This window comes from Pyxicephalus adspersus, chromosome Z (genome assembly GCF_032062135.1).
Source record: "Pyxicephalus adspersus chromosome Z, UCB_Pads_2.0, whole genome shotgun sequence".
In the NCBI taxonomy this organism is placed as follows: domain Eukaryota; kingdom Metazoa; phylum Chordata; class Amphibia; order Anura; family Pyxicephalidae; genus Pyxicephalus; species Pyxicephalus adspersus.
This window is the reverse complement of record NC_092871.1, coordinates 53,677,120-53,692,001: the sequence shown is the minus strand read 5'-3', so window position 1 is coordinate 53,692,001 and position 14,882 is coordinate 53,677,120. Positions and strand designations below refer to the sequence as shown.

Sequence of the window (14,882 nt, the reverse complement as noted above, 5' to 3'; positions counted from 1 at the left end):
AAACATTAAAAACTAAAACAAATATTTTTATTGTGATAATTTATTTTACATTATTTAAATTTTTTTTTTCTTTAAAATAATATACTTCTTTTTAAAGGCTGGAAGTGTTCTCTATCTACTCACAGATAATTGCAATGTAATATTTGATAATCAGGAGGTGATAAGAGGTCATTGTGGACACTTGGCAGATAAGAGCAGACTATTGGAATTGGACCAGCATGCAGGGTTTGTGTTACTAGGTGTGAGCAGAGTAGTAGAATGGCAGGTATTGAACAAAGAATAAATAGGACATGACAAGACTTGTAGCACTGAGAGAGAACTATGACACACAATGGGAAACAGATCATCAGAACAGGGCAGGACAAATGATCACAAAGCTGCACCTTCATTCAAAGTTTATGCAAAGCACAAGCTGCCACCAAATTACTAAACAAACTATTCATCTAGAATAGGTATAAGCAATGTATATTTACATTTCACAGGTCAGCTAAAAGACTTTGAATTTTACAATGTGACCATATAGAATTGTTCAATACCAATACATAAACATTTCGATTGTGGCTTAAAAATAACTCAGGAGTGCCAAATAGATTGAGTGAAGTAAAAGAGTTATTTTTTATTTTCATATTCAATCTCAAATGATTATTTTACATAATATCCAACAAAAACCTCTTTGGACCACTCTTGACCACACAAATGACCAGCTCACCATGTGCACAACTTTTTTTGTTTGGGTAAAACTTTCTCCAAATTTCTCATCCCAGATGTAAAGCTGCGTACACACGTCAGAAAATCTGGCGTGTGTACAGTCGTCGTCGTCCATCGTCCGAACGACCGACCTGCCGGATCCACGGACAATGAACAACCGATCCTAATGAAAGGGAAGGGGGAGAGCGCGCAGCAGGGTGCCGCTCCGTCGCTCTCCCCCTCCCCTCTCCATAGAGCATGAACGGTGCTGTATGTACAGCACCGTTCATGCGTCGTGTAGTCCTTTGTCGTTGGAAAGGATCGTGAAAGATCCTTTCCAACGACAAAAATTGCACGTGTGTACGCAGCTTAACTCTATTGTCCCCACACCACAAATCATGCTAATAAACTATGAGCTGTGGATATAGTAATTAAATAAGGGACTCAGTAGGACCTGGAAGGTATTTCAAGGGTTCCCCCTATGTAACAAAATGTTGCCTTAAGATCTGTAAAAAAAATTTTATTTAATGCTGAAGAAGATCCTTTGTAATTATCTTTGGTGAATATTTAGTATCAGCACAAATGTCCCACAACATTGCATGATGTTGTTAAGCAATCTGTCATGCCAAATTACCAAAAGTGATTTGGATAACCAACTGACAATGAGATCTCATTCCTTTTATAGCACACAACAGGTTGCTCAGATTTCTTTTCTGTACACTACAGTGTTTGTTTATTCCCACTGTCACCTCAGCTGATCACCAGTGACAATTAATGAGAATCTTAATAAGGTCTTATTTCTTAAAAGTGTGTGTAAGCATAGTTGCTTGTAATCTACTAACAAGTGTGCATGACAAAGATGACTATGCAGTTGTTATGTAAAAACAGGAAGTGCCTGTATATTTTAATGTCCAATGGTTTGATTAATAAATAAATAATAAACTATGTACATCTTGTAAGTAAATATGTAACAAGGATGAATTATAGAAGGTTAGAACAAGGTTAGAATATAGAAGGTAGGAAGTTTGCATAGTAGGTTGTGCAATTGAGGATCTGCCACCCAAAACTGCTTCCTGTGTCACCTGACAGCTTTTTGAAAAAAGATTTTGGAAGAGAGGATAAAAGCAGGGGTGACACAAGGAGCTGAAAACCTTGATTAAGAAATATTGATGTCACCAGCCACTAAGAAATATAGCAGAGGTGTATAACTCAAAATATTGTCTGAAAAGAATACACCATGCCTAATAACATATATATATGTGATGTGCAATATGTTACATTAAGGGTAGATTATACTAAAGAGAATCAAAACTATAACATTTTACATTACTTTATATCTACAACATGATTACAAGTTCCAAAGATATACATTACATTCTACAAAACAGCATCCTGAAATGAAAACGCTCACCACTGCCATCCTTTGGGTGTACATAGTACTACAGATGGAACAGCAAAAGGTACTCTATATTAGAGGAGGGACCACTGTCAAGCTAAAAAAAAAGAGTTCAGCCCTTCATGCTGATCATCCGACCTCCGTATGTTGTATGTTATGTTGTATGTTACACAGAACAAGTTGGCAGATCAGGAGTTGAAGTTTCACTGGCTGCATATTTGCTCTCAGGACAAAGGATATATTTCATTCATGGAAAACCAGTATTATCAGGAGGAGACATAAAAAATGACTGCTTGTGTATTTCTCTCAGTAGAGGTTTCCATTAAAACACATGGTGATATTGTTCTGTGGCAATAATTGACATGTGACAGCCTGTATAAAAATACAATAAAAAATTATCACAGTTTCTACAAAACAACATATGGAGTTTCAAAGTCTATGAAATAACAGCAATATACAAGTAAAAAGCATCCTATTTCCCAAAAATCTATCAAGTGTAGCCACAAAGTCACATGGCTGAGACTAGTGCATCTGTCTAATACAGTAACTATGGATAGACAGTGCTACAAATCTCACCTATGACAGCAAATTGGAACAGATTAAGATGGCTATACACTGATAAAATGTAAGTGTCCACTATGGGTTACTGCACTCTGCACATAATCACTGCTCCCTGCTAAAAAATACAAGACAAATAAATTAAATTTCAAACAGTAAGAATGATGTGAAATATCAAGCTCAATATTCTAGTTCTGTCAACATTAATTCAATGATTAAAAGACTGGCTATCATGCCCACGTTCGCATGTAAAAGCCATGAAACATCTCAAAAATAAAATCTAGATAAAAGGCAAAATTTAGGAAGCAGAGCTAAAAATGGCCAGACCAAAAAGAAGTGGATCAGTAATTTATTTACTAAACTTTGGGACCAGATTGAGCCAAAAGATTTTAGGAAAAAATAAATATTGATTTAGGCTAAGACTTGAAGCAAAAAAAAAATCTAAAAATTGGGATCTGAAATTCAGATTTTAAATCAGATCTAAATATTAAAAAAAAAAAATGAATGCCTAGGTTAGGCCTAGAACCAAAGGACTCCAGAAAAGGATCAATGCACAGGTTAGCCCTGGAACCAAATACTTTTTGAACGTGACCTATGCTTAGATTAGGCGGAAAGCAAAATATTCTAAAAAAGCATCTAAACTTGGATTAGGTGGGAACAGGAAGATATCAGAGAAAATTACTATGCCTAGGTTAGACCTAGAGCCAAAAAAAATCCAGAAAATGATCTATGCCTAAATTAGACTTGGAAACAAAACATTCTAGAAAAGGGTGTCCGCATAGACTAGGCCTGGAACCAAAAATGTTCAAAAAAGGATCTATGCTTAGATTATGTGGGAACCAACAGATACCAGAAAATCAACAACTTTTTTTTATATAAGGCCTTAATCAGCCATACCTTCTAAAAAATAATAGGCAAAACTTTGTCTTTAGAGATTCCAGCAAAGTATCTAAGCCATGATTAAACCAAATGACTCCAATAAAGGATCCAGTGATCCAATTTTTCAATTCTGCAGGTTTGTAGGTTAATCTTTCAGTAATTCTAAAATCCTAGGTAAAGGCTTTTACAGTGTACTTCACAAGGTCACATGGACAACATGTTTTGGTAACCCATTTATCCACCATGCTTGCTGTAATTTGGTGTAACTTGCCATACTGTCAGTTTTATACAATAAAAAATAGAAGTTATTAGGACTGTCCTCCAGCCCATCCCTTGACACTTTGTATTTTCAGGCATTGGTCTTTTGATGAAGGTAGAGTAGTCTGGTTTCTGTCATTAGAAGCTGGTGACTTGCTGTAGTGTGGCTCCCAGGCTGCTCTGTATACGGAGGGAGTGGATTCCTGAGTTAAAGCTGGCACACAAGATGGAAATTTCATCACAGACTGCCAAGGAGGATAATGGCCCAGAGCAATCCAAGAACAGGCTGCTCAAACATGCTAAGGTAAAAGGGAAGAAGAACAAAAATAAAGAACCCACATAAACAGGTGCCTTTTTGATATTTGAATTTCCATTAAAATTCGCACTCGTTTTTAATAATGTCATCAGCTTCTGATGAATAGATAAAGTGTATTCTCAGTGATGTCACTGATCTCCAGTGAGTAGAATGGCTGTATTCTTAGTTATGTAACTAGTCTCGGATTAATAGATAGTTGTCACTGGTATCTAATAGATAGGCTGCACCATCAGTGATGTCATTATTATCTAGTAAATGGATTGGCTACAATCACAGCAATGTCAGCTGTCCAAAGGTTATTCAAGAAGTTACATTTTCAAAAGGTGGTATAAGTAGTATCTGTACCTGAGGCTTTCTCTTCAAAGAAAAGCTAGTGGCTGCAGCCACCATCTCAGTAATAATTAGTTGACGCCCTTCAACTTTATACATTAAATGCTGTGTATTACCAACCTCCAGTGTCACGTTCCCAGACTTTCACTGTGCAGTCATGTGATGCTGTGGCCACAAGTGGGGTGTCCCATGTGTGTTTTGCAAGGAAGACACAAGATGTGGTGCTTTGCTGGTGCCCCTTATATTCACACACCTTTTCTTTTGTCTGTCGAAGGTCCCATAACTGGAAAAAGTACCATTACCACTAACTGAAATTTGAAGCACTTTAATTTCTTACTAGAACCCTAAAAAAACTAAAATTAACCACAAGTTACAACAATTTTTTACATCTCTTTTGTATTACCAATGACTATATATGAGTGACAATCTTTTCAGTGTAAATGCAATCAATTTATACTACTTAGCTGTTGGTAAATCAACAGGAGTAGTACAACTGTAACGTGTGTGACCTGTTGAGCACTACAAGGTAACATACTAAAAGCAAACAAAATATAACAAACATTTTTACATTACTCTGTTTTGAGCTACAGGACACTGAACTTGTTCATTTAGTACATATTTACTTTTAACTTTAAGCAGAAAAAACTACATTGTATTTTATTGAAAAACCCTAACAATGAACTTCTCTATCTTGCCCCTGGGTAAACATAAGATCATTACTCAGTCTGGTGGTTTACAGTGTTTGGCAATATGGTGCTGGTACAGGTATATACCCTAGTATTTGTTATTTATTTAAGTTATATTATATAATATATAATAAAAGAAACATTACACCCTATACATCCAACCAATATATTCTACCACCTCAAAGCTTGGAATTACGTAAAAAGCAATATCTAGCCTAGTACATTATATTTTTACAAGCAATACATTTGTGTCACCTTTTACTACATCTTGATTACCAAAAGAACAGCCTAAAATTGGAAAGAATTATTCTATAATAAAAGTCAAAAGTTTTGTTGTCTAGATTGTGTATTAAACTAAGAAGGGATGGCTACACAGGGGTACAGAAAAATTACATAATGCTGTTTATGTCAGCACAAGCATTGTGATGATTGGTAAAACATGGTAAAACGTTTTTTTTTTTTTTTTTTTTTATTCTTTTATAGAAAGGGCAATAACTTCTGTAAAATATTAACAAAGTATGCAATAGATACAAATGCAATTTAAAGAAGTCCCTTACAGGAGAGTAGTTCTAATTTAAAATGAATTCAATACCAGAATTTCATGTACAGCAAACATATTTTCAGCATTTTTTGTTACATTTCCTTACAGCAGACAAGTTGCATTCTAAAATGAATGTGCCTTTATTTTATTGAAAAGGTTGACTTTAAAAAAACTAAATTTGTATTTGGTTAGAGAAGGGCATGAGCTGATCTCTCACCGTAGCCTCGCAGCCCTGTCCACCAAAGCCATTGCTGCTGGTCATGCAGTAATTTCCATCTTCACTGACATCACAGTGCATCTGTATGTACTGCTTCATTGGGAACATTTGAGCCACCTGCAGGTTACGGATGTCCCAGACACTGAAAAAGAAATGTATAGACTAGTAACCAACAGAAGATATACAAGAAGTTTAGAATCACCTGCAAACACAGTGACACCTACAGGACCAATGTAGGACGTGAGGTGTCTAGCTGCATAAGTTTTTTTTCCCAACTGTAATACCCATATCTGGAAATATGAAAAACAAACCCAAGCCAAACCTCTAAACACATTGCTTTAAACAATAATGTAAACTCTTTTTTATGCCAAAAGATTTGTATTTCCTTTTTCTGTTCAGGCCTTTTTACTGTCAGACTGGAATGCAGGGGAATGTAGGGAGACAATACGAATTCAGATTTCAAGCAGTTATAATATTAGTATTTTGAATAGAATAAACAATGTATTTTGTACATAAGTGAAGCAGGGGGTTCCAATGTAAACCCTCATGGCTTCTCTATAGTTTGCTTAGGTATGAGACTCGCGCAAGGCTCACATGGATAAACTAAAAATATTGAATGTACCATCCACTTGATTTATAAATGACCTGAATCAATTTCACTAATATATCTAATAGAAAAAATCAATCATAACACAAAAAATGTTTTTTATTATAAAAGGTAGTTAACCATTCAATAGAAAAATCCCAACTTGACCAATCAATTGTCAATCATTTTAACCAAAAATTGATTGAATGCATTTATTAAAACTGATTTGATATTTTCGTCTACTTGAGTGTCTAACCAAATGAACATTTTGCATGGTGTATGTCTAGCTAAGGCTTTGCATTGAGGAATATGGAATGGTGGGGTGCTTTTGCTTAGGATTTAGATATTTGTATATGTAGTCTGGAGAATGGTTACCCAAAAGTTGAATTGAGAATGATATTAAAAACAGACCTTGTTTGGGTTTGAGTGCTAAAGTATCGGTCAGGTTTTTACTATTTTTGTTTCTCTCCAGGGAAGTTTTACCATTTTGTTTGATCTGGTGGAATGGGTCATTGCGGTCATTAGGGTCGAAAGTGTTGGGAAAAATCTTACAGTTTTCACTGGAATGTGTGAGGGGAAATCTTTTATTGGTGACACCTCCAGGACAGAAGAGAAGGAAAATATTCCCTGTGCAAGAGGTAGAAAAACTGAAGTGAAACTGACCACTTAAAAAAGATAAACACAGCACTAAAATCTGGATCAGATTACTATTAAACAGGATTTATTTAGCAGCAACATATTACGCAGCACTGTATAATAAATAGGGGTTGCAAATGACAGACAGATACAGACAGTGACACAGGAGGAGGAGAGGACCCTGCCCTGAAGAGCTTACAATCTTAGCTTAAAGCCAGATTAGTAGGAGAGACTTTCATGCCAGATATTTCAACACTTTTTTTGCTCCATTATGAACAGTCTAAAAAACCATATATAGGTCTCGCTCAAATGTATTAGACTAGAAAATATTTTATACATTATGATATGTCAGCACTAACATACTCATTTGTAACTGGGGTTGGATATATATAAAAGATATAAAATAATATTAGTTACAGTAGTACTAATATACTACAGCAATGACTGATGATGTGACATGTTACTAACCGGACACTTTTGTCTTCTGAGGTCTGAACAACACATGACTCTCCAGGAACCCAGCAGAGGTGTGTTACCTACAGAATAGGAAGCAAATATTATATAGTAAGTTTTGCAAGTGAAACTTTCGGGTCAGCGGCCAAATAAATCATTGGTTGCCCCTTATGCTGTCCTGCTGTGGTGAGCATGACAGTATTTTCAAATCAAAGCAAACCTACACAAGTATATTTAATAAAAAAGTGTCATATGAATGAATATGTAACTGTATGAAGTGACATTCCTAAACTGGCATAAAAAATATTAGATACTGATATTATAAGTGCTGGTTGCTGCATCATTTTGATGCATGTGAGTGGAGGATACTGTGATGAAGCCCATCCCCCAGGCAGTGGGTCTATAAAACCATGCACTTACAGTATGTCCTCCAGGTTTAATGACAACAAAAAGACTGGGAACATCCAGTAGTGAAAATGTATTACTGTAGGGGACAGCCCTAGAAAGTCAGGTATTGCAGCCAGTGCTCCTTGTTTGTTTCTAACCACTGTATTAAGTTTGACCCATTTTGCATTTGGCCACTGTAAAGTTGTGAAGAGTTGATACTAATAAAGAGGGTGCCATGTCTACACCAAAACACCTATGGTGCAATACCAACTACAGATTTACCTTTTGATCTACACAGTTTGATTACTTAAATAAAAGGCTGTAGAAAAAAAGTTAAAGCAAAACTAAACTGTCACAATATTATTTATTTTGTGTCTACAGGAGTTTTTTCCATAGTGTGCAAATAGCATATTTGCAAGTTTATGGCTTGCTTACCTGCCACTATTACAACTCCAAGATTGTGATGTCCATGCTTTCCTCACTCGCCCAGTCTTATTCTGGAATAGGATTTTGCCAACTTCATTGGACATGTATGGATGACATAATTGCTGTGCATGTACAAGGGAATTACTTCCGCTTGGCAAAGAATAATGTCCAAGACACTACAAATAACTGCAAAATTGCAGCTCAGTGTACCCAAAAAATACTGTCATGGAGATGGTTACATCTTTGACAGAACAGTCTCTTCTGTCATTTAAAAAAGAAAACCTTTTTATTAGGTAGATGTTAGTTTAGGTTGGCATAAAAATCCCTGTTCTTCTTATCTGCAAATAAATTAAACCAATGGTGAAAATTTTAAACTTTAGGGCCAATTTTACTATTTTAACTGAAACTCTTTTAAACTTATGTTTTGTTTATGCTTGTATATATTTAAAAATGTATACTGAAAGAACTGGTATCACAGAGAATTATGGGTCCTCTAAAAAGAGAACACAGAATTTAAATATCAGACTATCTCAGATATAAAACCCTATAGAACATAGTTGGTCCAGAGGAAGGCAAAAAAAACCTGGTACAATTTGCTTCAACAGGGGGAAGAAACTCCTTCCTGATCCCATGAGGTAATCAGATGTTCCCTGGATCAACAGTCACTGTTATTTTTACTTTAAAGCCTTAATACCCAGTTATATTCTGTGCTTCCAGAAAAGCATCCAGCTTTTTCCTAAAGCAATCTATAGTAGTTGCTGAAACTCCTTCTTGAGGGAGCTGATTCCACATTTTCACAGACCATACAGTGAAGAATCCCTTCCCTATCCAAAGCTTAAACTTCTTTTCCTCCAGACACTTAGAGTGCCCTCTTGTTCTTTGTAAAGATCTCAAAGTGAATAATGGGGAATAATCTATATGGATCCATAGTTCTCCCCAGAGGTTTTTAGCCGGTTGCTCCGCCCGGCTGCTTTGAATGCCCTGCCCAGCTCTCGGCACCTCTCATCCTCGGATGCACGGATCTCAGTGAGCCTGCTCTGTTCTCTGTGTCATCCGTTCAGAGGATTGCTGCTGCCGATGAGACGTGAGCATACAGCCTTCAGGTGAAGGAGACACATGCAGCCCCGCCCTTATCTCATAGCACAAGCTCGGATTTCTGTTTAAAAAAAAACTGCCTGTGAAATGTATCCACCTCTAGCTCTGCGTGTGAAGTCTGATGTCTGTGTACATACCTCTTGTGTACAAACCTCCATATCTCCTAAACTGTATGTCACAATGACCTGTAATTTTCAGGGTGTACAGGGGACCCTCATAGATACTAGTTACTACAAATGCAGCCCCCCAGAATTGGATATACTAACGGAGCAGGCATTACAAAGTTGTAACAAATAATTGGGAGAAGGTAGAACACTGAAACAATAAGAGGTTACTGGATACCCATGGCATAAACAACTGGGAGCACTAAATTTGCCGTGTTTTGCCACACCCCCTTTTTTTACCACCTGGCTACAGCTTCCTACCACCCGGCTGAAAAAAATTTCTGAGGAGAACACTGTGGATCATTTATATATTTATACAGGGTGATCATATCCCCCCTTAAATGTCTCTTCTCAAGGGAGAATACATTCAGTTTAGCTAATCTGTCCTCATAGCTGAGCTCCTCCATTCTTTTTATTAGTTTAGTTGCCCTTCTCTGCACTCTGTCCAGTTCCACAATATCCTTTTTGTGAACTAGTGCCCAAAACTTGACTGCATATTCCAGATATGGTCTGACCAATGCTTTGTACAGGGGCAGAATTATGGCCCTGATTTATGAAAGCTCTCTAAGGCTGGAGAGAATACACTTGTATCAGTGAAGCTTGATGATCCAGCGAACCTGGAATGGATCTGGTCCAGGATTCGAAACTTGGCTAGCAAATAGAAAATGATTTAAAAAAAAACCTGCCACTTTGCTGCCCAATCAAACAGTACATCCAGGTGTGCTTGAAGATTATAGCCATCTTGTATGGACTTAATTCCATTACATAATTTGGCGTCATCTGCAAACACAGAAATGGTACCCAACACTGAACCCTGGGATACACCACTGATAATCTTAGACCATTCAGAGTATGAATCATTAATCACTACTCTCTGGATGTGGTCTTTAAGCCAGTTATCTATCCCTTTATAGATTGATTTTTCTCTCTCCAACTAAAAAAACTATTTAGTTTTAGTTTGTATATTGTTCTGCTTAAACTCCTCAGCTCAGCAGTTTTTACCATAGCAGGTAAGGCTAGTTTGGCAAACATATGCAAAAAGGTTCCACCTGTTGGCTGAATAATTATTTTTTATTTTACTGGGAAAACAAGTTTTTTTGTATTATTTGTTAGTTCTGGCTATGTTAAAATAAAATGAAAATGTATACAAGTCTATATTATATACCACTTTTAACATGGACAGATTTCTTCTTACCAGGTTTCTAGACACAGCAGCCTTGAGCAAGCATTGGCCTGTTTCCACATCCCATTTACACAGTGTATTGTCTCTGGAGCCTGTCAGTAACTGGGTGCAATCTAAAATCAACAAAGAAGATTCTATCAGACAGAGGAGACTTTGTCTGTCCTGAACTAGATTTCAGATCCCCTGCATGAACTCCACTAGAAGCATTACTGGTGCCAACCGATAGCTGTATTATGTCTGAGATTTATGGTTGCTTTTACTAGCACAATAGAACTTTTTATAAATTCTGAAGACATTATATTTGAGGCTATCTTCCAATTATAGAAAATTCCCATCATGAACAACCAATGCATAGTGCATGTCTGGAAAAATGACATCAGAGAGCTTGCAGGGCACACTGCCCTCTTAGCTTAACTGATATGTCAATAGGAAATTACATTTTTTTGTCCTGAGCCAGAAAATGTTACATACCATGTTTCCCCGAAAATAAGACAGTGTCTTATATTTATTTTATCTCTGAAAATCTCATTAGGGCTTATTTTCAGGGGATGTCTTATTTTTCTCACAAAAAAATCTATATTTATTCATGTACAAAAATCTGTATTTACCAAAACCTGCAACCAATACTACTATAGAAAGATACCTCTGTGTTACCTGTGACCTGTCAAAATCATAGATATCTTCTGTTATATACAAGAAGTCATGAATAGGAATTGACATAAATGAGTCATGAAAAAAAAACACAGCTTCATAAGCAAACAAGTGCAACATAACAAGAAAATGTGCTGACAATTAACATGTGACTCATAGAGTTACATGTTAAATCTGAGTAAAAGCAAAAAAAAAAAATCAATTAATAAATATGCATTGCTGCTAATGAATAAAATACCAGCAAGGACCTTTTGAAAAGAGAATCCACCAACCTCTTAGTGCTAGTGTCACACCAGAGTACTGTAGGTTAATTAACCCTGCGATTTCTTCACCCCTTGCTCCAGTGCTTTTGAAATCTCCTGCTCTCTCTCTCTGCTCCCTCCTTTGTCTTGGTATCCCTCTGTGTACCACGTGACCACACCCTCCAAAGAAGCCAACAGGGCTTACTTTCGGGGGAGGGCTTATATTTCAAGCTTGCTCGAAAACAGCCAAAAATCCTGCTAGGGCTTACTTTCGAGGGGTGTCTTATTTTCGGGGAAACACGGTACATAGTAGGTTAGGTTGAAAAAAAAAGACATAGGTCCATCAAGTTCAACCACTGGGGAAATAAACATATCCCAGATATAAAACCCTATAAGACATAGTTATTACATAGGAAGGCAAAATAACCCTGAAACAATTTGCTTTAACAGGGGGAAGAAACTCCTTCCTGACTCAATGAAGTAATCGGATGTTCCCTGGATCAACAGTATCTGTTATTTTTACTTTAAAGCCTTAATACCCAGTTATATTCTGTGCTTCCAAAAAAAACATCTAGCTTTTTCTTAAAGCAATCTATAGTAGTTGCTGAAACTCCTTCCTGAGGGAGCTGACTCCACATTTTCACAGACTTAAAGCTGGAGCTTAAACTTCTTTTCCTCTAGACGCAAAGAGTGCCCTCTTGTTCTTTATAATGATCTTAAAGTGAATAATGGGGAAGAGAGTTCTCTATATGGACCGTTTATATATTTATACAGGATGATCATATCCCCCCTTAAATATCTCTTCTCAAGGGAGAATAGATTCAGTTCAGCTAATCTGTCCTCATAGCTGAGCTCCTCCATTCTTTTTATTAGTTTAGTTGCCCTTCTGTACACTCTCTCCAATTCAACAATGTCCTTTTTGTGAACTGGTGCCCTAAAACTGGACTGCATATTCCAGATGTGGTCTGACCAATGTTTTGTACAGGGGCAGGATTATGTCTCCATCTCTGCAGTCTATTCCTCTTTTAATACAAGAAAGTACTTTGCTAGCTTCAGATATTGCAGCTTGGCACTGCATGCTGTTATTAGGTCTATAATCTACCAGAACCCCCAGATCCTTTTCCATTTCTGACTCCCCCAAATGTATTCCCCCTATACAGTATGAAGCATGCATGTTGTTAGCTCCCAAGTGTATAACTTTACATTTATCCAAATTTAATGTCATTTGCCACTTGGTTGCCCAACCAAACAGTACATCCAGGTCTGCTTGTAGATTATAGACATCCTGTATGGACTTAATTCCATTACTTAGTTTAGTGTCATCTAGAAACACAGAAATGGTACTTTTAATCCCAAACTCTATATAATTTATAAAGATGTTAAACAGTAAAGGTCCCAACACAGAACCCTAGGGTACATCACTAATAAGCTTAGACCGTTCAGAGTATGAATCAATAATTACAATTCTCTGGATCTATGGACTCTATCCATTTACAGATTGACGTTTCTAAACCTATCGACCCTAACTTGCATATTAACCGTCTGTGGGGTACAGTGTCAAATCCTTTAGCAAAGTCCAAGCACACTATATCAACTGCTATTCCACTGTCTACCTGTTTACTTACTTCCTCTAAAAAAAGGGTAAATTTGTTTGACAACTTTTGTCTTTCTTGAAGCCATGCTCCTCCATGTGGTCATCAAACTTTCTAAGACCTTTCCAACTATGGGCGTTAAACTAACCAGTCTGTAGTTACCTGGTAATGACTTTGCTCCCTTTTTGAAGATAGGAACCACATTGGCCTTACGCCAATCCATCGGTACCATGTCAGTGACTAAAGAATCTCTAAAAATTAAAAATAATGGCTTTGAAAATACCGAGCTCAGCTCTTTGGGACACGTGGATGTAATCCATCAGGTCCTGGTGCTTTGTCAACCTTAATTTTTTCCCAGCTGTTTCTCTATCACATCAATTCTGAGCCACTGTGACTCATTTAAGGCAGTGACATTGCTTTTATGAATTTGGACATGAGCTCTGCCATTTTTGTTTGTGCCTTTGTGTACACAGAGCTAAAAAAAAGTGTTTAGTAAATCTGCCTTGTCTTTATCCCCAGATAAAAAAAATTGGGGGGTTTGCCTAACTTTCCTTTCCAATCTGTCTTTCATTTTGAAGTTTTGCCAATTTGATCTTTTTGTTACATCTTTTGTTCTATTCTTCTCTGTCATAATGTCTTAGTCATTTATGACGATGCTATGTGTAGTGTGAAATGCTTTTTAAATGATTCTGATGTTATTCTGCTAAATCTTGAGAGTAATACTATGAACACTGTACTGTGGGATCAGCAACAACATACTGAAGAATTTGCAACAAGGCATGTTAGAGCTGATTTGGTGTGGCAGTATCAGTCTTTCATGACCCCACTTGACACAAGCAATGTGAGGGTAAATATATTTCTACATCTTTATGGAAAGGTTACTGAGAGTTTTAGAACAATATAATGACAGATTTGCTTTTTTAAAGGTCTCCTTGGTGTCACCTACTGGATTAACTATCTTTCTGTCTTCTTTATTCTTTTTAATTCTCACCATTATTCTTGGATCTGTTCCCACCCAGTATTGGCTGCTCCAGCCCACTTGTGTACTTTTCACTTATCAATATTTTACATTTTCAATTAAGTAAAATAACGGAAATCTTTTTTATCCTCTTAGTAAGAATATTATCAAAAAATTCAGCCTCACCAGGACTTACTGCCAGTCCTGTCACTATTAAATGATGACCATGGAACTTCTGAGTACTGCCGGCTTTGCAGTGCAGATCCCACATCAGAACCGTCTTGTCCCGTGAGGCGCTGAAGAACCGATTTGACCCAAACACACAGGTAATCTATAGAGTGATGACAGATTTTATTAAGGTCTGGTAAAGTATGCAGTTTAAATTTACACAAATACATGACATCACACAAATATTTACCTTGGAAATCTCTCGATCATGTCCCACAAATCTTTTCAGAGCTGTTCCAGTTCTCCAATTCGACACAACAACAGCCTAGGCCAGATAATAAAAGGATTTTTGTAATTATTATTCTATAAAATCTCTAAACATGCAGGTTTTTACCTGTTACTTTAATTTCTGCATTACCGGTCAAGAAATGTGTAGTGTTATTTATCTATATGATAGTTTTTGACTGTTTATA

At 36.7% G+C, this 14,882-nt stretch overlaps 1 protein-coding gene across 3 annotated transcripts in view; it reads right to left on the bottom strand.

Annotated features, from left to right (window-relative positions):
• Positions 1-14,882, bottom strand: part of WDR31 (WD repeat domain 31) — a 34,383-nt gene continuing 19,501 nt past the window's right edge. For 2 of the 3 annotated variants that reach the window (XM_072430087.1, XM_072430086.1), the window contains 7 exons: positions 14,660-14,734; positions 14,428-14,572; positions 10,811-10,911; positions 7,559-7,626; positions 5,869-6,010; positions 4,545-4,707; positions 1-4,077 (listed from right to left, as the gene is read on the bottom strand). In XM_072430087.1, the coding sequence (XP_072286188.1) occupies positions 3,917-4,077; positions 4,545-4,707; positions 5,869-6,010; positions 7,559-7,626; positions 10,811-10,911; positions 14,428-14,572; positions 14,660-14,734 (855 nt within the window). In that variant the 3' untranslated portion in view covers positions 1-3,916. The remainder of the gene's footprint in view (positions 4,078-4,544; positions 4,708-5,868; positions 6,011-7,558; positions 7,627-10,810; positions 10,912-14,427; positions 14,573-14,659; positions 14,735-14,882) is intronic. The other variant, XR_011923323.1, reaches the window with a different exon arrangement.